We start from the raw sequence: 23,206 nt of genomic DNA on the forward strand, positions 1-23,206 counted from the left end.
TGAATTTTTGTCCGGAGCGGGTTTACTAATCGCCTTTTTACTACAACTTGGACATGTCTTTACTGTAAAGTTCTGACGTCCACACGAAAAACATCTAATAAATTTCGGAACTGTCCTGCAAAATTTAAAGGAATGGTTACCCTTGCCGCACTTGTAACATAGTTGTTTATTTGTTTTCGTAAAATTAGTGCCTTTACTTGTATCAACCTTAGGTGCAGGTGTGACTGAAAGTGTGTTTATCTGTTTTGTCACTTGTTTGTAAGCAAACTCTGAACTTAAAGTTGCCTTACTGTTAGTAGGCTCAGAAAATAAGGCGGAACGCTGCCTCGCAGCCTCTAGTTTGCGACACTTTTCCTTCAACATTGCGACAGACTTAATGTCAACAAGAGCTAATTGTTCTGAGTAAAAAGGGCGAATATTATGTAATAAAATTTGTAACTTTTGTTCTTCGGAAAGTGGTGTTGACAACCTTGAAAACATGCCAAACATTACAGCGAAATAGATAGACACAGGTTCTTCAGAGCCTTGTGTTCTTGCTCGAATTTCACCTAGCAACCTGTAGTCATAATCTACTGCATCAAATTCCTCTAAAAATAAAGTTCTCAATTCTGACCAAGACGAAACTTGACATTTGTTGCCTCTGTACCATAACAATGCTCGGCCTGTAAAAAGATGAAATGCAGAAACAAATAATTTTCCATCTGAAACGCCATAAGATCTTTTATATTCCTCAACGCGTTCGATGAAACTGCGCGGATCACCCTGTCCGTTGAAATGTAACTTCCACTTGGCAACATTTTTATCACCAGTGCAGTCAACGGCGGTACTCTCGGAATCCAGTGATTCGTCGTGAGACGACTCATTGTCAGCATCTAATCTGGAAATCAAACTCTGCAACTTTGTATGTAATTCACTCTTCCTACTTATTAAGCTGAGTTCGGAACACTGTATTCTCAAAATTCTAAAGTACAAATGTGAAGCTAAGGCTTTAGACCTACAGAGGGCATGTCTATCTTTAGTGTCAGAACACTTTTTTAATAAATCTTCTAAGTCTTGAAGTTTTTTAGTAATAACCCCTAACTCACTTTCAGAAGTGAAATCCGTCTCTAAAATTGATTCAGAAGGAATTTCCTGAATTAATTGTTTTAACTGTTTCTTTAAACCTAGCACTGTAGGTGCTGGAGTTTCGGAACGAATGGATACCTCATAACACAATTCGTCCTTCAAAAGTGAATGAAACTGGGCAAAAGTCTGTTCCATTGTGTTAAGTCAAAACACATTTAACAAAATATCGAGCTTGTGTAACTGTCTATGTTTAGCCTTATACCAATTGGTTAAACACAAACACAAAAGAAGTTATTTAAACTATTAAATATACACAAGCAAAATACACAACAAAAACAATATTCTTAAGTCTATCCTAACCTATTTTATCAATTATGTTCCTATTCCAAAATATTGTTAATAATACAAGCACATATTATTACTATAGTAAACAAAATATAACAAAATAAACTTCCCAAAATTGAATAAATGATTGTAAGGTGCAGTATCACCTTTATGAGTACACAGTGTGTTACAACCTTTACAATTACAAAAGTAAACAGGCAGCAAAGTTGCAATGAACTCTGACTAGCATATTATCTTTCAAAAAAAAAACAAAGAGATTGTGCAATGGTTTGATGACTGTTACTTTACACTTTTAACACATAACCTAAAATACAACAAAATCTGTTTCTAAATGTCACTTTAAACTACCAGCATTCACTTAAACTTAACATGTTTTGTGTGTGAAGTAGCTTTTATCATAACCTTAACACAGCTCTAAACAAAATTTCAACAAAATAATGAAGTATCAAGTCACTGAAAAAAAATTGTTCATAACTTCATACTTGAACTTAATGTAATCTCTGAATATAGTTTATATATTTAGTTTCACAAGTTGTAACTCTTAGTATTTATAAATGTATGTGTGTAACTAGTTAACAGCACATAGCGTTTCAAAACTTTAATTATACTAAGTTACCGGAATTTTCAAACATAAGATGTACTTACTATTGAAAGCAATACCCAACAACAACTCAGTTAAGCAATGTTTATTACTAAACTGAAGGCAAACATTCACTTATACACCTCCAAGGTAAGTCAAATAACATAATTGAACGGCATAAACACCATTTATAATGTGTTAATTAAATAAGAAAAAACCAATGTTGGACTATACTCAGAAAATTACTTAACCTATCAGACAAAATTTCTAACTATTAGTTATTATTTAGTTAGTTAACCATAAAAAAAAACAGCTTAGAGCTCTTTGCAATGTGTCACCACTTAGAAAATTGTACAATCAGCGGAGTACATTTCATAAAATTCACAAAATTTCTCAAAATATACTGAAATAACTATATAAAAAAAACGTTCGGGCGCCATTTGTAAGGGTGGTAAATTGGGCGGAATAGAAATATACCCGGATACGGAATAATCTACCACCTTACAAAGATTAGAGGAAAAAAAAATAATTTTACTTACTTGATCTATCTACCTAGTAAAGAATAGAAGCTAGCCGTCGACTCCCTTGTAATGTATATGAGGTGTTATAAATGAAATTTGCTAGATGTTAGGCAAAATTGTTTTTAATGTAACTTTTACCGGGGTCGCTTAATACATAGTGATGGCTAATAATGCTTAGTTATTCTAGCTTAATGCCAAGACTTAATTTAGATACATTAGAATGCCTTAGGTAGATAGTACATAAAATCTATGTTTTAAATTTAAGATGCCATTGGCATGGAATAGACAATGACACAGTAAAATTCATAAAATTGTTTCAAAATAAAAGCTCAGTAGTAAAGACAGGGTTCTTACTGTACACATACACTAAGAAGGTTCACTAAACTGTTCCAGGATACAAACATTTGCTTACTTGTAGGTGCGAAGACTGCAATGTAGCTGGACGGCATCGGCCAAGATCCAAAACTCAATTTAACTTGATTCTTCACAACCGAAATGTTTCCTTACAAAGATTTTCACCAAGTCTTATCCATAGAAATTAAGTTGCCAACGTGAATGTGCAAAAGAAATAAATACGGAAAACGAAAGCAAAAAAAAACGGAAAACCGAAAACTAAAAACGGAAACGCAAACGGAAACCCTATTGAACTCCTGGCCACCAATGGTTTTCAGGAGTTCACCCACAACCCATTATCCTCATTTATTTGGGAAGGTAAAATAACTGGAACATAATTGATGAAACATTGAAATACGTTAGGATGACTAAATTTATAACTATTGTATTTTCCCAGGCGAAGCCATGGGCGAAAAGGAGTGAGATTTTCCTGGAACGAAAAAATTCGTCTTCACATGTTGACTCCAGAAAAATTCTAAATCTCACCAATCGGTGTTGCCAGACGCAACCCGAGTGTGGCCGCTCTCATTTAGTTTGATCATGAAGCCAATTCATTTTTGAATATTTGCGGAACCTAAGGATATATTATAAGAACCGTTTTGTTAATGACTTAACAATAAACAAATGATATTATGGTTTTATTTAATTATTTTGTTTTATTTTTACGACAATTGACAACGAAGCAAACGCCATCTATTGTGGCTCGAATGAACTCTGAACATCGACCCACGCGTAGTTCTGCACCTTGATGCTAGGTGGCACCAACATACTTTGAACAAAATTGATTTTTATTAAAAGCGAAACGCTAGTTAGTAGTTCAAAATTTACAACGTCACAATGGGAAGCCAGTCTTTCGCCCGAATATACCTAAATAGGTAGGTACATCTAATGTAAATAACTTACTTATAACATAAACAGATTACAGTTAACAAGTAAACATTAAAACAAACAAGTAGTTTTCTTATTAGATGTAGGTAGATATAAAAAAAGAAACAAAAAAAAAAACATTAATTGTCGATATTCCTGACCCCCGAACTAGGATTCCCTGAGCTACGGGACGCCAGTTGAATATAATATACTTAGAAGATAACAATATAATTTAGTTAATCTAATTCATAAGATTTCGTTCAATTTAAGTTAAAGAGGAACAATTCCACCGAACATTGTTTTCGTGTAACTTTAACTATTTAGGCAGCGCACGCTACGGAAGCTCACAGATGAGACAACTTTTTTCACTTTATTGCAATTTTTGAAGGGATCTCTAATTTTTTTGAAAATAAAATATAGCCTATGTCATTTAGGAATAATGTAGCTTTCTACTGGTGAAAGAATTTTTAAAATCGGTTCAGTAGTTCCAAAGATTACCCCCTACAAACAAACTTAACGACATTACCTCTTTATAATATTAGTATTAAGTATTATAGATTGTATTCTTTATTGTTTTTCTAACAATTCGCAAACACGTGCAACTTTACAAGTTTTAAATTTTTATTGCATACAAAGTAATCCTCGTAAATGTTAGAGGCCCAGTGTTACAGCCCTGTGTGAAACGAGAATACCTAGGTACCTAGAACACGAGGTAGGTACCTGTACCACACTTGCGAAATTGTCACGGTTCTAAATGGATTTTCCCCGAAGTTTTATTTCAGTCGAGTGGCTTCGTATACGGGCTATAAATTGCAATTAAACTTGCTGTCACTATTAATATTCTTCGTCTGTAATATAAAAGGTAAAGCTGACTGACTAACTGATCTGTATCACATAGCTTAAACTACTAAACGGATAGGGCTGAAATTTATTGCTATTATGACGTAGACTTCCGCTAAGAAAGTATTTTTAAAGATTCAACCTCTAAGGGGGTAAAATCATCACTTGCTACCAGGTCTCATTGCAGCCAAGCGCTGGCCTATAATTAAAAAAAAGAAGTCTTTTCTATTCGATCTTACACAGTGATTTTTTTCATATTTGTATTTTTAGCTTTAAGTTAACTGATGATTCCGCACTTGCACACTTTTGAAAATGCATGCCGGTTTGCCAGAAATTGGGTAACTCAAATTTTTTTTTCTCTGTGCATTTTATTTTATAAGTGTATTTATACGTTGGCAATCCAATAAAATAAAATTAAAATTAAAATCTTCGAGTGGCTGGTACAGTGCACAGATTTTCTCCAGCTAGAAAGTATTTTTGAAGATTTAACCTCTAAGGGGGTAAAATAGGAATTTTAAATTTGTGAAGTCCACGCGGCTCTAGCTAAAGACGACAGCTTTCCTGCTATAAAATTGCACTTAAAATTGCAATAAATGTAGTCCGTGTATGAGCAATCAAGTTGCAGCCCTGTTTTATTTAGTTTTCAAGTGGGAATATCGCGGTAAGTAGTGGGGATGGGGGAGTAATTAGATCAACCTGTCTAGTGCCCGCTCCTGCGTGACGGGCCTCCACTCTCTGATAAGAGGATTGCATGTTATTCGTATTTCGTATTATCTTATACTTATCGTTTATTTTGACATTCTTTGCGTTCATCATTTTTAATGTGAAATCTGATGAGGCGTCGCGTCGGGAAGATTTGCTGACAGTAAGTCAAAAAATGTTTGATAGATTTCCACACCGGAGACCATTATAGGCGGGGGTAGTGGTACTTACTTAGTTTTCATTTTTTCATTTTTATGTGTTTCTGTATTTGTCATTTCGAATTCTCTACTCTGCTACAGAATGGGTGACGTGCTTAGTTTCCTTTTTTTCCTACTCTTCACTCTTATCCATTCCGTTTCTTGCGCAAACCGATTGACGTGATTTTTTGCATGGCTATATTTAAAGACCTGGAGAGTGACATAGGCTACTTTTTATCCCGGAAAATCAAAGAGTTCCCACGGGATTTTTAAAAACCTAATTCCACGCGGAATCAGCTAGTACTAAATAAGTAGATAAGCTTATCATAGCTCCATGACTTATGTGATAGGTATAATGCACAAAATGATGAGAAGCCAGTAACCACAGTGCATCAGTGTCAGCCATTCATCGTGCGCCCTCGACTCTCGACTCGACATGAGCCCGCATCGCTTCAAGTAGAGCAGCTCGCCAGACAGACGGGCATCAATCATTACTCTCCGATACATATTTATGTGGAAGCTCGTAAACATACGACTATATATACCATGCACGCGAGATTATTTTTGTATCCAGTCGTTCACACAGCTATATGGGATAGTTTATGCCAGAACGTACGAGGCACGGATTCAAAACCTAATGAACATTTTATATTTGAAGCAGTTCATTCATGCATCACCGTGTGGCGTCCGTGGCCCGTGCACCGACACGGCACGGTGAAGTGCGTCATAAAAAATGTTCGTGTTTTTTTGAATCCGTACTTCGTCCGAGCCTCGTACGTTTTGGCATTAATCATCCCTTATGCAGCATTTTCTTAATGTAATAACACTTAACAAGTACCTACCTATAGTACGCGACAGCTTGAGATGTCAATCGGGGTATGCCCATTGCCACTTCAGCTTCGCAACCCGTTGAGCTATGTCGGTTACTCTAGTTCTCCTACGGATCTCCACATTTCTGATTCGATCACGTAGAGAAACTCCGCACATAGCTCTCTCCATCGCCCGCTGAGTGACTCTGAGCTTTCTTATGAGGCCCATAGTTAGCCCGTAAGTTTGTACTATTGTATAATTTTATTGGCATGAGTCATCGTATCGTAGCAATAGGTAGGTACGGTCAGACAAACGTACAGATTATTCACTAGTACGATAAATAAGCCATTACGGAGGTTATGTGATGTCATTTGGAACGCTGTGCGGTCACGGCTGTATTTTATATGCTTTTAACGTTTAATGTGATTAATGTAATGAGAAATACTATTCATATTAAGTGGGTAACTATATTTTACAAGCTGTGATAGCCTAGTGGTTAGGACGTACGCCTCCTAATCGGAGGTCGAGGGTTGGATCCCGTTCACGCACCTTTAACTTTTCTTACTTGCTTTAGTGGTGAAGGTAAACATAGTGAGGAAACCTGCATGTCTGAGAGTTCTCCATAATGATCTCAAAGGTGTATGAACTCCGCCAATCTGTACTTGGGCAGCGTGGTAGACTATGGCCAAAACCCTTGTCATTCTGAGAGGAGACCCGTGCTCTGTAGTGACCCGATCATAATGATGATGAACCATGTTATTGGTTTTTTTATCTGATATATGTATTTTGTAAGGGGCTTTTACAGATGACCTATTTGCCAGCCCAATTGTTACAAATTAAATTAAAATCAAACTACATAATGAAAATCAAAAACTATAACAATCACTAACAAATTCATACACTTTAATGGCCGAAACGTGATAGATGTTTTCTGCTGGACTTAGGTCTCTTGTAGAGACTTCTACACGGTCATACGTCGCCACTCGCCATCCAGCGGCTCTCTGCAACTTGTTTGATGTCATCTGTCTACCTAATGGGGATCTGTCTAGTTTTCCGTGGATTGTATATACATATAACCGAATTGGATACACAATCTTAACTAAATGAACAGTTCTAAATAATATATTGCTTTCCTTTTCCGCAGAGAACGTTACGAAAGCGATAGGCATACAGACCTGTCATTATTTTTAGTTTAGTTAAGAGATTGTGTATGTCAGAATCAACCATAAATACCTATTGATTCTGATGGTGAGTATTCAAAATACCAAATGTAAAAAAGACAGGCAAACGTCATTTAATTTAAAACTGCCAAATCTCATGACTTTTTGTAAGATTTAGTATAGTCTTTAATTTAAAATTCATTTTCCGTCCTTTTTTTAGCAATATTAAAAAGAAAAAGATGCAGATATAAGTATTTTTACATATTTTAGTTTAGGGAAAACATCAGAATCGACACCAGTCTCCACCATCTCTTTTATGAGATTATTTAAGTATAAGGAGTTAGCGGAATATATAGCTGCAATACATAATGTATTAGTTTATTAAGTAGGTAGGTAGTACGCTAACGATACAAACCGTGCAGTCAGGAGAGGGCACTATGAGATCAGGCTCTCAATCAATCAATCAATCAATCAGCCTGCTTGCGTCCACTGCTGGACATATTCCTTCATATTCCTTCCCTAGAGCGCGCCGCCATACACGATCCTCTGCCTTCCTCATAAATTTCTACATAAGTACATAATGCTTTGAAATGTTTTTTTAGTCCCTTGACTGGAATCTCACCAGAGAGCCTAACATGCGCCGCACGAGAAAATTTTGTCTACGCATTATCTCGTGTTCATTCATAGAGATAAGACGAGTAAATGCGTAGACAAAATTTTCTCGTGCGGCGCATGGTAGGCGTGCTGGTGAGTGATGATGCGGCTTAAGATGGAAGCGGGCTAACCCTGGACGGGATGTGGCAGTTTTTAAATACATAGGTAACCCTTTGGTTTCTACGCGGCATTGCACCGGAAAAGCGATTTGCTTGGCGGCTCGGCTTCTGCCGGTAGGGCGGTAACTAGCCACGGCTGAAGCCTCCCACCAGACCAGACCAGACCAGAGAAAATTTATAAATTATAAAATCCAAAATATCCCCTGCCGGGAATAAATCGCGAACCTCCCACTAATAAGACCACAGCGCTCACCACTGCGTCAGGGAGGTCGTCAAAATGGTACCACTCTTTTATCCACTCCTCTTCCAGTGTTGACGTCGCGTCAGTGACATTACATAATTAAGGTTCCAAACATAAATTCATATAATCCATACTAATATTATAAATGCGAAAGTGTGTCTATCTGTCTGCTAGCTTTTCACGGTCCAACAGTTTAACCGATTTTGATGAAATTTGGTACATCGTTAGCTTACATTCCGGGGAATACTTTTTATCCCGGAAAATTAAAGAGTTCTCACGGGATTTTTGGAAACTTAAATCATCTAGTAATACATAATATACACTAGAAGTTATAACATACCTTTAAAGTACCTATGTATATAAATCATCCCACGACTCTCAGTTGGCACCGCGCCAGCGAGATAATAGATAGCAGATTCGAATCCAGCGCCGATTGATTTTGTTTATTGATTACTATATTATTGGAATTTATGTGTGTATGTTATTTAATAACTACTTGCTTATGATATAGTATAACGTTTATTTATTATTTGTAATAACAAGTATTTTTTCTCGATCTACGATTGTTTGATATATTTTTGCTATGTTGTCAATTTGTCATTCACTTTCAGTTCAATCTTTCAATTATCAACAGGTGAAAACTCAAGGGGAGCTCTAAAAACTACCTGACTATTCATAAGCACTTGTAAAAAGTTTACATGAATAAAAAAACATTCTATTCTATTCTATTTTATTCTACTTTTTACACAAGTATGTGAGTTTATTTAGTCTACCATAACTTCTAAATGACTGGACCGTTTTGGATGTAATCTGTAGATGTAATAGACTATAAAGTATCGTTAGAATCCTTACACCATCCCGGCCCGAGGGGCCGAGTGATACTGCCTATATTATTTTTTTTAATCATTATCGTAGGGCAGTCGTGTTTTGTATTTATTTTTATGTATAAGCGAGACTTGCACTTGGCCGGGTTTTTTGCAATAGTTATTTAATTAAATATTTTGCTCATCGCTGGGCGCTCGCATGATAATACTTTATCGAGAACACGTAATCTTGTAGAAAATGTGGAAACTGCTACATCCTCAATAATATTTTCTCATCGGAAGTTATAACAGCAGTTCCCGTTTGTTTACTATTATATGTATATATAATATAAGTATATACAGCAATTCGATAACGCAAGTAGGTCGACGGATATTACGTCCTATACTAATACTCTGTGGACTGTGCCCAACGTTGGTTCTGCCAGTCGATCGGAAGGGATTGCATTTTTTTTTAAATCTATATATAAAAGGAAAAGATGACTGACAGACTGACTTATCTATCAATGCACAGCTCAAACTACAGGACGGATCACGCTGAAATTTGGCATGCAGATAGCTATTATGACGTAGGCGTCCGCTAAGAAAAGATTCTTAAAAATGCAACCCCTAAAGGGGTAAAATAGGGGTTTAAAGTTTGTATAACTGACAAGTTATGAAGAAGTTTTGTAGTTAATTTTAAATTTATTAATAATATTAATAATTATAATTAAAAATTATTTTTGCAATTAGCAGTATGACATATTTTATTAAGCTCATGTTAAAATCTCATAGTTAAAGATCAAACCTAAGGGTGTAAAAAAGGGGTTTAAAATTTGTGTAGTCCACGCGGACGAAGTCGCGGGCATAAGCTAGTTATACATAAAAAAAATTGTTTAAACCTAGTTATACATAAAAGATTCCGACGAATTGAGAATCTCCTCCTTTTTTTGAAGTCGGTTAAAAATAAATAAAAACCTGTTTTAGAATGTACAGGTAAAGCCCTTTCATTATGACACCGAACTTGGTAGGTGTATACATTCAGTCACCTTTTCCCTAAGATGTACTACCTACTAAGACCACAGAATAATATGATAGTACTAACGCTAAGACGAAGTTACTAGTAATAACTCAACTCAAGCAAGCAAACAACGGGAGCAAGTAACTCGGCATGTGTCAATATGTCATAGGCACGGGATGTTCGCGCTCCCGATCGGCCCGTGATATCACTGGGGGCCATGCCCGAAAATCAGCGCTGCAGTCGACCGACTGTAGCAATAAGCTGAGGCAGCGCCCCGTTCGGCCAAGATAGACACTAAGCTAGTTTTAAGAAGTGGGTGCCTGGGCCTTGGGGAACCAGGGAGCACGGACACTGGTCGGCTCCTTGGTTCCCCAGGGACTACGACACCCTACCTGTTTCTACCTATTTGTAAATTTGGCTGAATAAAAGGTTTTTATTATTATTATTATTATTATTTATTAATAGTTTATGGGTACTTGCAGACAAATTTTATTATTGCAATAAAGAACAGCTTATTGCCTAGTAACCTAGGTACTGAATTGATAGATTTATGTGCAATCGCGCCTGGCCTCGAGTAATCTTAATGTATCAAACGATTGTGTACTGACACGCCGAACGCCCATTACCATCAATCTGTACCGATGGGCCCGTTGGCTCTGTGAGACAGTTCGCAAACAACACTGTTCTGGCAGGTTACACCTAACCAAAGATAATATATTAAACAAGTGACCTAACAAACATACATGAAAGCAGTTGTTGAGACATTCAAATTTCAAATCCTCTCCTGATGGTGTTTTCTTTTCAAATTTTGAGATATTTTTTTAAGGTTCCGTACCTCGAAAGGAAAAAGGAAACCTAATAGGATCACTCTGTTGTCTGTCTGCCTGTCTGTCCGTCTGACGTGTCTGTCAAGAAAACCTATTGGGTACTTCCCGTTGACCTAGAATTATGAAATTTGGTAGGTAAAAGAATAAATCCGAAAACCGTGAATTTGTGGTTAGGTCACAAAAAAAAGAAAAATGTGTTCATGAACAAGTAATTAGTTTTTTCAATTTTCAAAGTAAGATAACTACCTATACTTAGCGGAGTATCATATTATGAAAGGGCTTTACCTGTAAATTCTAAAACAGGTTTTTATTTATTTTTATTTATTTTTATGCCCCACTGGGTAGGTATAGTTATCGTACTTTGAAAATTGAAAGTATTTTTATATTTTTTTCTTTTTTGTGATGTAACTGCAAATTCATGGTTTTCGGTTTTTTCTTTACTTGTGCTGTAAGACCTACCCAACTGCTTTACATGATTCTAGGGGATTCAACGGGAAAGTACCCTATAGGTTTTCTTAATAAACACGACAGACTTACAGACAGACAGGCAATGAAGTGATCCCAATAGGTTTCCTTTTTTCCTTTTGAGGTACGAAGCCCTAAAAATTAGAGACTACGAAAATTGCAATAAGCTATCCGTGCGAAGCCGGCTTTAAATTTTCGGGTGGCTGGTATTTTATATTTTTTGTCACACGATCTTATCTCGCGCCTCGTCATTCGAACATTCATCAACTTGAGCTCGATAAAGGTCCCTTTAAATGATGTAATGAGTTCAGTTAACAATAGGAGAGTGAGTCAGTCAGTAACTACTAGCCGATCGTTAAATGGACCATAAATTAACAGACTGCAGCCGTGCATATGAATCACTTATTAGCGCATAAGTTCGAACCTTGATGTATTGATTGATAAGTGATAAGAAGAAAGCTTTAATGAAGGAATAAATTGTTTTTTTAGGGATCCGTATCTCCAGACAAAAAGGAACCCTTATAGGATCACTTCGTTTTTTTTTAAATAGATATAGCGAGCATACGAGCAGGCGGGTCACCTGATGTTAAGTGATTACCGCCGCCCATGAACATTTGCAGCACCAGAGGAGCCACCGATGCGTTGCCGGCCTTTTAGAAATTTGTTGGTCCGCCCCTTGAATAACACCATGTTATAATCTAGTGGGAACACCGCCGATGGGAGTTGGTTCCACAGTTTGCATGTGAGTGGAAAGAAGGATCTGGCACAGCGGACGGTCGAAGTGCACCAGACACCCAGATGGTGAGGGTGAAATTCCTTGTGGTGGCGCGTTCACACACAAGGCCCAAGGGTAACCGATAGTGTTCCCGTTGACGTAGAATCAGAGTGTATTACAGTGAGCGAACTCCCGGCTTGATCCTGATCGACGATTTTGTCAAATATTAGGCTATGGTGATGTAAAATCATAGAAAAATTAGGGCTACCTGTGTCAAATGTACTAACATTCATTGACGCCTGCCGGTGACGTCGAAGCCTCGACGTTTTGTTAAAAGTTCCTTAGAGCTAGCGCGCACCACGGTGCGGTGAGTTGCGGTTCCTTTTTTGAAAAAAAAACTATTAAAATCCGCAATAATTCCGCAGTGCGCGCATATAGTTCCATAGTTCACAGATTTTGCGGAAAAAAATTACCGTGGTGCGCTCTAGCTCTTACCTACTATCGTGAACTGCACTAGAATTACAGAAGAATTATAATGAAACAGGTAGCAATGACTTACTCTTTTTAGCACTAGTAAAGGGAAAAATCCGAAAAGGCTAAAAGCTCATTAGAAATAGGCTAGCAAAACTTTGCATAGATGAATTGAAAACAAAAACTTGTTCAATGATTCAATTTCGAAAATGTGTAACGCAGTTTGCAATGGGAATATGTTAATCCTCTCTATTTCATCATCAGAACTTGTACCGGAGCCTCTCGCCGAGGTCGAACACCGGGGATCGCGGATCGTCCTACACTTAACATAATTACACACTAGTCACTATTCACTGTGTTCGCTCTATCATCTACCAATACTCTATAGAAAGTGGATTCGTTTTTTTTTTTTTTTTTTTTTATAAAGAATATTAGCCATGTTAAATGACTAATATTCCCCTTTCCTCTCCAACTAAGCGTCAGGCTTGTGCTAGGAGTAGGTACGACAATAGTGCAACGGGCGGGGTTTGAACCGTCGACCTTTCGGTTTTCAGTCCACTCCTTTACCGGTTGAGCTATTGAGGCTCATTAATTGCGTACGTAGCTATGAGTACTGAGTAGGTACAGTTCGTACTTATTGTCCGTTCATCGTAACTTGACGCGTGAGAATGGGTCCTATATTGGCACCATTGCTTTGTTTGCTTTATTCCTTAGAAATTAGGGTTTATTATTGTGTGACTTGCAATGGTGCCAACAAATTCTCTCGCGTCAAGTTAAGATTCGAAATTCTTGTACAATACTACAGTGCGACAAGGCTCTTTTGGCACTTGAATGACATTGACAGGGGGGCGCTGTTGAAGAACAAAAGTCTTAGACTATTCAAACAAGAACAAAACGGACACTTGACGGCAACGTTAGTTCCGATTTTCGCCACGCGCCGACAGAGCCTTGTGGCACTGTAAGTACTTGCTTAAAACAATTGGAGCTAATTCTGTTGTACACAATCTGTAAACTAAAATATTCTTAAGATACCCGAGTCCGACGTCGCGCGTCGTGGGTAATACGGGTTATCTAGTATTTTCACCTACTAAAATCCCCTCGGTGGCCAACCTCAGCGTATATTGGAAGGCTCGGAATGGACTTAGAGGTAGGTAGATATACTCAAGAGTGTTTTAATTTAACCATTCACGCGGGGATCGGTACGTGATCGAATGCCCAGTGCATTGTCAGTGTGCGGTGTAGTCCAACAGTGAGGGACGGACTACTTGTGCGGCGGCCCATTGTTGTGGGTTACATCACCGGTGTCGGTGCGACGTGCTCCGCATGGGCCCCGGAGTGTCACACACAGACGAACAGACAGCCACACGTGAACATTGTACTCGTAAGTTTAACGCTGCCCATACACGAGCAAGTTTGCAGTGGACGACGACTCGCGCAACGAGGGTTCCGTATTACAGTCGTATTTTTTAGACATTTTGCACGATAATTCAAAAACTAATATATGCATAAAAATAAATAAAAATCTGTTTCAGAATGTACAGGTAAAGACCTTTCATATGATACCCCACTTGATATAGTTATCTTACTTAGAAAATTGACAATATTATTAGTTCATGATGGTTCATGACCATAATTTAATTTTTTTTCTGTGATGTAACCACAAAATTCGCGGTTTTCAGATTTTTCCCCGAATGCCAGCTATAAGACTCACCTATGCTAAATTTCATGATTCTAGATCAACGGGAAGTACCCTGTAGGTTTCTTGACAGACAGACAGACAACAAAGTGATCCTATAATATAAGGGTTCCGTTTTTCCTTTTGAAGTACGGAATCCTAAAAAAATACCTACTACCTAGGGATTGATACAAAAATACATATCAGTAACAAATGTAATGTTGTTTTGTTTATCGTGACATTGCACAGTAGCAAAGTGCACGTAGTCCGCGTATAATTGCACACGTGTGAACGTAAACAATGGCCGCCGCTGGTGGTAGGTACACCGCAGGTACCACCTACCACCTACCACCTTCCCACCGCCACAGTCAATGACGAGTTGGAAATCAAGTACCTTCGTGAGAATGAGAAATTTGCTTCAATTGCGTAATTCAATGCTGCGTCACTTTGTTGTAATTCTCAGATCCCACTAAAATAAACTGAATACAACAACACAAAGTTCGAAACTACGATCCTCTTAATAAACGCTGAAATATAGTAAAATTATATTTCTGTCGCGAGAGGTCTTCAGTTACTTTGTATTTCAATCCGGAACAGTAACTGCTTCGATTAGCAATTATTTCGATAGTTAGCCTGAGAAATAAACAATTGTAATTGCAATTATTCAATTAAAATACAATAGACAATTCGCGATTGTCTTAAAGACTGTAAACTGTGAAGACGATTCCGATTTACGAAATTTTTCCTTAGGTGTTATAATGACCTAAGGCACAACACATACCCATAGAGAGAGAGAGTGCAGTGGAGGTGCAGCTTCTTTCTTGTTAACAACTCAAACTAAGCATAACTACGAGTAGCATAGTTAGCATGTCAGCACGCCTCTCCTTCGTGTTTTGTTTTCAGTATATAGTACGATTAAAAACTGTATATACCAGACCAGACATAAAGCTGAGTTTAAGACAGATCTATAGAGCGTACTTTGACTTTGCTAAGACTTAAGTTTCCGTTAAAACGAGACATAACGCTGTCTCATATACACCTCTAGGTACACTCAGATATTTATTTCTAGGGTGTCTCTATGAAAATTGAACTTATTTAAATCAGAACCAAACATTATAAGGAGACCACTACAAAAATGACTATAAGTTGCACACTAATTTATTGGCTGAATGTGTCATGACAAAATAATTTTAAGACCAAATCGTACCACATTCTGGCAAATGAAATCTTTCTATTTCTATAAGGCTTCACTCCACCCTGACTGTGTGGGTCGGCCCTTATACAAATGTAATATACGTTTAGCATAACTGGTTGATCCAGCCTAGCATACGTGGAATTTGTTCTAATCCTAAAACCGTTAGCCATCTCCAACACCGAGATAAACTTACATGTCCGCGATACAATTCCCGTTAGTATTCGATCGATGACTGCGAATGCGTGTTTTGCAGGCTTTAACTTAATTTGGTAAACGCCATTTTGTCTATCAAGATTGGGTTCGGCCATAGAATTCAATAAGTATAGAAATAGAAGTATTAAAGAAGCGACAGATGTGCAGTGCAACATCAGTGTGCGTTATTGTTATAACAGCTGTATTTAGGGCCGGTTGTTTCAACAAACTTTGACGGACACGTAACCTTTAAATATGGCGCTAACGAACGTAAGTAAAGAAAAAGCGTTGATTCAGCATCTATTAGCGCTAACGTTCGTTAAAAAGTTACGTTTACGTTACCGGTGCTGGCGCCATTGGTGATCGTCAAATCAGTTCGTAACTTCATACTTCTTACAAACGGAATATTTTATTTACAAATTATAATGGAATCAATTTAATTCAAAGCTTTTAATGATAGTTTTTTTGAAGATTTTGTAAGAAAGAAAAAGTGTTTAAAACGCGAAGTAGCAATATTAATAACTATGTATATAATTTAATATACTTAAAATGAAATAAGAAAAGGATACGGAGAAGTAAGTTAATTTTTAGGGTTAGTTTCGCAACCAAAATAACAATGACGAACAGTTTTTTGTACAATGAAGCAACGCACTTAAATTAACAGATGTTAAAGTTCGTCTACGTCCGTTAAATTTTAACGAACGGATCTTACGAAGACCAATGGTTTGAAACAACCGGCCCTTAGTCGCGTATAGTATTATAGACGACTGGTATAATGTCATTTCTATTAAAAGTCTGTGGTTTCGAATTTCGATGTACGAAACAAGACAATACCTATAACCACACGACACAATTTTAAGACTATAAAAAAAACTCCAAGCCATTTGATTTTAAAATGTTCTTTCTGGTATTGCAGGTGTTGAGGGAAGCGCGGCAACATGCCGGAGGGAGTGGCCAAGGACGGGAAGGGGGCCAAGGAGGAGAGCAAGCCCAAAGCCAAGGAGTCCCCCAAGCGCCGCCCCGCCGGCAACCTCGCCAGGGTCAAGGTGGAACTGCTGGATGGCTCCTTCATGGATCTTGAGGCTGATGTGAGTTGTACCAAATCTTGGTTGTTTAAAATCAAAGGTTGGATATCTAAGAGATAGGAATTTAGCTGCAGCGTTACCTCGTTTTGACATGAAAGTTTATTCAGTTTATTCCGGCGCTTCTCCTGCTTGAGGTCTCTTGAGGTCTTTTGCTCAAGTATTAGAGGCGGGCGCCAGGATAACCAAACCCTTAGGTATAACTGATGATGTGTTGTCAAACTTGTGCCAAGGTAACCGGTATTGTTTGTGTACCTGCTATCATCTACTCGTAAATATATAAAAGGAAAAGGTAACTGACTGACTGATCTGATATATTGACTACCAAACCACTGGATGGATCGGGCTGAAATTTGGCATGCAGATAGCTATTATGACGTAGACATCCGCTAATAAAGGATTTTAGAAAATTCAACCCCTAAGGGGGTGAAATAGAGGTTTGAAATTTGTGTTGACGCGGACGAAGTCGCGGGGATAAGCTAGTTGAAAATAGTTTATTCATCAAGAGTTTGCAATCATGAATGTGGACCAAATAATAAAATATTTATGCATCACTAAAATACTTACAATCATGCAATAAATGAATAAATCTAAATCTAAATTGTCACAAAGTATTTAACGTATAAAATTTACTTAAAAAATTATTTTTGCCTAATTTTATTTAAATAATACATTGTCAATTTCAGAGAAAAATTCGCGGGCACGAGTTACTGAGCAAAGTGTGCGACAGCCTCAACCTGGTGGAGAAGGACTACTTCGGGCTGCTGTACGATGACCGCGGCGACCCGAGGATGTGGCTCGACCTGGAGAAACGCGTCTCCAAGCTGCTTAAACGTATGGCTTGTTCCACGTTCATATTCACAGGCGCTGTGCAAAGTGTGCGACAGCCTCAACCTAGTGGAGAAGGACTACTTCGGGCTGCTGTACGATGACCGCGGCGACCCGAGGATGTGGCTCGACCTGGAGAAACGCGTCTCCAAGCTGCTTAAACGTATGGCATGTTCCACGTTCATATTCACAGGCGCTGTGCAAAGTGTGCGACAGCCTGGTGGCGAAGGACACTTTGGGCTGCTGTACCCGAGTTAGAGTAGAGACCCGTGATTAGTAGTCAGCTGGCGCTGGGTCGAGTTAAGTTGACCCTTGTTGTATGTGAACAGGTGAGCCCTCAATCTCCAATGGCTTCACCAACATCTCGGTTATATGTGCCGAATTGAGGAAGAACCCCCCGGTACTTGCTCTTGGTGTGTTTCCCTGGGGGTGTCTTCTTGACTCCCTTTTTTTTGGAGGACGAAAAACCTCATGTATACCGTCAGGCATGCCGGATCCCACTGCAACTGTTCTGCAGTGACCTTCGGAAAAACTATCAGATCCGCTCACGGCTTCCCGATATTGCACGAAGCATTGCATCAGAAAGGCAGCTGTTTTAGAGTGTGGTTCTGTGTCTATCTCATTAATCATCTTCACGCGTTCCTTCTCCACTCCCTACTAATAATATTTCCTGTCGACAGATGAGCCATGGGATCTGCGGTTCGCAGTCAAGTTCTACCCCCCCGAGCCGGCGCAGCTGCAAGAAGAGCTGACACGGTACCAGCTCGTGCTGGCCATAAGGAAGGACCTGCTGGACGGTATGTATACCCGACCGGCTGCGGCATTGCAGTACTCAAACGGAAGTATACCACTACCACTTTTACAAGTACCACCGTCGTATACCGCAAGGTACCGTCAAGGTCTGCATTCATACGTAGTTAAAATTCCACGGACCCGTAAGAAGCGATTTGCTTTCTCGTTTCTAATCCAAATCATTAGGATATGGAACGACTTACCGCATCAGCTTTCTAGGCAAGCGCGCTCCATCTTAGGCTGCATCATCACTTGCCACCAGGTCTGATTGCAGCTGCAATATTTCTACCCCTTCATAGTCTAATTCCACGGTCTCGTACGAAGCAATCTTCGTTGTTTCTAATATGCACTGCAAGGATAGAATATGGAATGCCCTTCCGGCTCCTGTTTTCCCTGCTAGCTGATCAGCCCCACAATTGTGTAAGAATAACCATTTCATGGCTATCGTAATCGTCAAGAAATTCTGCCCTTTGATTGGTTGATACGCTGTTTACATTTTTTCACAGCCAATTTCAAAGGGCAGAATTTCTTGACGATTACGATAGCCATGAAATGGTTATTCTTACACAATCGGGGGGCTGATCTTAAAGGTATCTTGTGTTTAAAATCTTAACGTCAAACAATAAGTTCTCTCTCTGTATTTCATTGGTGTACATTCGGTTTTGGTCGGCGTTAGGTTGCGCAGACACATTTGCCCGATGCGACTTTAAAAGTGGTATCACTGTAACACTTCGATATATGATACGCAGGTCGCCTTCCTTGCTCGACGGTCACCCACGCGCTGCTCGCGAGCTACCTGCTGCAGTCGGAGCTGGGCGACTACGAGGACTCGGAGAACGGCGCCGGCCTGTGCAAGCAGCTGAAGCTGGTCCCGCCCGCCGCCTGCACTCCCGAGCTGGAGGAGAAGGTCGTGGAGCTGCACAAGACGCACAGGTCTGTTACACAGTTCTACGAGGAGTAGGGGAAGGTATGGGGAGGTCGAGGGGAATTGGAGAGAGGTCGGGGAAGGTGAGGGAGTTGGTCGAGATGGGGAAAAGGTAGGGTAGATGGTGTTGACGTGGGGGAAGGTGGGGATGGAAGTGGGAGGAGATGGAATAAATGAGGGGATGGAGGAGGTTGGAGAAGACGCCTCGACAGAAATAGCAATTAACGACCTCGTCTAGTTCAAAAGGACTCGGCTGGCGCTTAGTCATTTTAAAATCACCTGAGAAGTCTTCGTCTTCGCCTCGTCCTTCCCATATTACTCGCCGGCAAATACTTTATTCCCGGCCTGGACAGTATGTACTATTGCTAGCTAATGCCTTGAAATGCCTCTTAGTATTTATGTGTACTATTCCAGAGGTCAAACGCCCGCGGAGGCGGAGCTGAACTACCTGGAGAACGCCAAGAAGCTGGCCATGTACGGCGTGGACCTGCACCCGGCCAAGGACTCGGAGAACGTGGACATCACCCTCGGCGTGTGCTCGTCGGGCCTTCTGGTGCACAGAGAGAAGTAAGTCTTTCCATTTTTAACTCTCTTTCTCTCTCTGATCATTCCTTTATTACTGAAGATCGTGACTCTGACAAGGTCCCAGCCTCGAATGTATCTTTGTACAGGCTTTGTCTCTTTCTCTCGCTGGGATATAGTGTATAATATCAATTCTCAGACTTCCAAAAATGTAGGAAGTTTTCACTCCTTATTTCTATATTTTTCTCTCTTTCTCACAGGGATAAAATGTAATAATTAATTTCTCAGACTTCCACAAAGAAAGGAAATTCTCGATTCTGTGTCCCAAAATTTAGTTCCAATTCGGAGACCTTACTTCACTCAATCAGTAATAATAAACTGAATTTATTTTCCAGACTCCGTATAAACCGGTTCGCGTGGCCCAAGATCCTCAAGATCAGTTACAAGCGCCACAACTTCTACGTGAAGCTGCGTCCGGGGGAGTTCGAGCAGTTCGAGTCCACGGTGGGCTTCAAGCTGGCCAACCACCGCGCCGCCAAGAAGCTGTGGAAGACCTGCGTCGAGCACCATACCTTCTTCAGGTAACTTGACTGAAGGAAATATTTTTAACCGCTTCGCGTGGCTCAAGATCGTATAGATCAGTATTGCAAGCATCACAACTTTTTTTTTAAATTGCGTGATAGACTTGCACTTAATGATTTTTGGCGCTAGCGCGCTCGAACTTAGCACGCTTGCCTAGAAAATGCCTATTCACTCTTGCTTTGAAGGTATTTGTTATACATGGTGAGATGGGGGAATGTCGGGGAGAGATGGGGTAGATGAGAGGCGAGGTCGGGGGAGAAGAGGAAGCTGAGGGGAGTTGGGATTGATGTGGGAGGAGGTAACAGAGATGGTGGAGATGGGAACAGTTTGATTTAACGAAATGCTTTAAATATACCTTTTGTAAGTAATTGTAATAATTCAATATTATATATTTTGCCAAAATCTGAAGTAAGATTAGGTTTTAGAACTAATATTCATGTCCCAGGCCGGGCACTTAAATTCTATTGGGTAACTTTATTCAGCTACCTCTCCCCACCTCCCCTCGATCACCCCCATCTACCTTCACCTTCCTCCTCATCCTCCCCATCTCTCCCTCCCACGTCCCCACTCATCACCCCATCTCCTTCAACCTCCCCCCATTGCCCTCTCATCTATCCGACCTTCCCCCACATGGTGATGATGAGAATGAATTTCTGTACAGATTGATGTCACCCGAGCCCGCGGCCCGCAGCACGCTGTTCCCACGGCTGGGCTCGCGGTTCCGATACAGCGGCCGCACGCACTACGAGTCCCGCGCCGCGCCGCCGCAGCGCACGCAGCCTCACTTCGCTCGCGCCATCTCTGCCAGGAGGTTGTCTTCGAGGAGCGCTGATGGTGAGTTTTAGACATTTCACAGGTAGCATGTGAAAAAACCCGTCAAGTGCGAGTCAGATTCGCACACTAAGGGTTCCATAGCATCGTACAAGTAATATCATTTGGGGTTCTGTACTTCAAAAAGAAAAAAGAACCTAGTATAGGATCACTTCGATGCCTGTCTGTCCGTCAATTCAAGGGAATTAAAACCTATAGGGTACTTGCCATTGACTTAGAATCGTGAAATTTAGCTGGTAGCAATGTATGTATGTATGTATGTATATACTTTATTGCACCACAGAAACACAAATGACAGGTTACAAAAAGAAATCTTAATAAGTAGGTACAAAAAGGCGGTCTTATCGCTAAATAGCGATTTCTTCCAGACAACCTTAACGCTAGGGACAAAACGAACAAATGGACAATGGGAGGTGGTGTAAAATAAACCTAAATACCAATAGCTAAATAAACTAAACCATATAATAAGAATATAAAATACATATTGTTAATACACTAATACATACAAATGAAGTATAATAGACATACATAAGACTACATAGATATATATACACAATATATATATATATATATATATATATATAAATATATATGTGCAATGTCTAATAGCACAAATAAATACAAAATACAAATACAAAATTTCTTTATTGCGAACCACAAGTAAAGTAAAAAGTCCGAAAACCGTGAATTGTGCAACAAGAAATTATCTATTTGCAACAATAATCGTTTTCTGAGAAAAATGTGATGATATGTAATGTTTATATTTGCGCGTGCTCTCACCGGCGGCGGCCGAGCCGAGCGATCGACGCCTTCCCTTCTCAATGCAACGTAACGCCAATATTCGCTGAAACAACACACCGCTAATTTTAGCGTGCGATCAAAAACACCAAAAGTTATGCAGCGAGAGAGTTTGCGAATCGTCCATTATCACGGGTCTCCTCTCAGAATGAGAAGGATTTGGCCAAGTGCGGATTGGCAGACTTCACACACCTTTGAGAATATTGTGTAGAACTGTTAGGCACATTAACATTATTTTATCACTATAAATTTCAAAACTGTAAACACTTTATTTCATTTTATTTATCCATTTACTCGCCAACTTTATATATTCTATGCCACTGACGTTTAGGTAATATTTAAAAGGCGGTCACTGAAATACAGCGTTGGGGCGTCTGGTACCTCAGATATTTGCTGTAGAGGTTTGTGTCTGAGGGGCCCGACGTCTCCACACAAGCTGAGTGGCCTACCTGTTCCAGGTGTTGCACTGCTGTACAGGACGATATTGCCTACACCATGTACACCTATATACCTCGAATAAACATTATTCTATTCTATTCTATTCTATTCTAGGCATGTAGGTCTCCTCACGATGTTAAAGCAAGTGATATTATTTTAATTGCTTAAAATGCACATTGATCCGAAAAGTTAGAGGTGCGTGCCCGGGATCGAACCCCCAACCTCCTAAATCTTAAACCACTAGACTATCACGGTATTGCATTATCAGGTTTTGATGATCATGTCGGGGTGACCTTGTATCTATAGTCTATGCAACGTCTATATTTTCGCGCGATTTTGACTCATGAGCTCTCTCCTCATACAACCAATAATTGTCACGTTGCCAGAGTGCAAGTGGATGGTGTCATACAATATGACGTCGCTATTCAAGGAAAATAACAAATTGGTGATTTAATTTTTTATAGCACGTGCGTTAGTCATCTAAATATATAAAACGAAAAGGTGGCTTACTGACTGACTGATCTATCAACGCACAGCTCAAACTACTGGACGG

At 39.5% G+C, this 23,206-nt stretch overlaps 1 protein-coding gene across 4 annotated transcripts in view; it reads left to right on the forward strand.

The window, feature by feature from the left end:
- LOC117983678 (protein 4.1 homolog) overlaps positions 1 to 23,206 on the forward strand; it is a 100,285-nt gene that overhangs the window by 45,466 nt on the left and 31,613 nt on the right. For all 4 annotated transcript variants that reach the window (XM_069499723.1, XM_069499725.1, XM_069499726.1 and 1 more), the window contains exons 2-8: positions 16,772 to 16,943; positions 17,624 to 17,771; positions 18,446 to 18,562; positions 19,307 to 19,490; positions 19,897 to 20,049; positions 20,400 to 20,585; positions 21,248 to 21,420. In XM_069499723.1, the coding sequence (XP_069355824.1) occupies positions 16,794 to 16,943; positions 17,624 to 17,771; positions 18,446 to 18,562; positions 19,307 to 19,490; positions 19,897 to 20,049; positions 20,400 to 20,585; positions 21,248 to 21,420 (1,111 nt within the window). In that variant the 5' untranslated portion in view covers positions 16,772 to 16,793. The remainder of the gene's footprint in view (positions 1 to 16,771; positions 16,944 to 17,623; positions 17,772 to 18,445; positions 18,563 to 19,306; positions 19,491 to 19,896; positions 20,050 to 20,399; positions 20,586 to 21,247; positions 21,421 to 23,206) is intronic.

Source organism: Maniola hyperantus, chromosome 7, assembly GCF_902806685.2.
Source record: "Maniola hyperantus chromosome 7, iAphHyp1.2, whole genome shotgun sequence".
Classification (NCBI taxonomy): domain Eukaryota; kingdom Metazoa; phylum Arthropoda; class Insecta; order Lepidoptera; family Nymphalidae; genus Maniola; species Maniola hyperantus.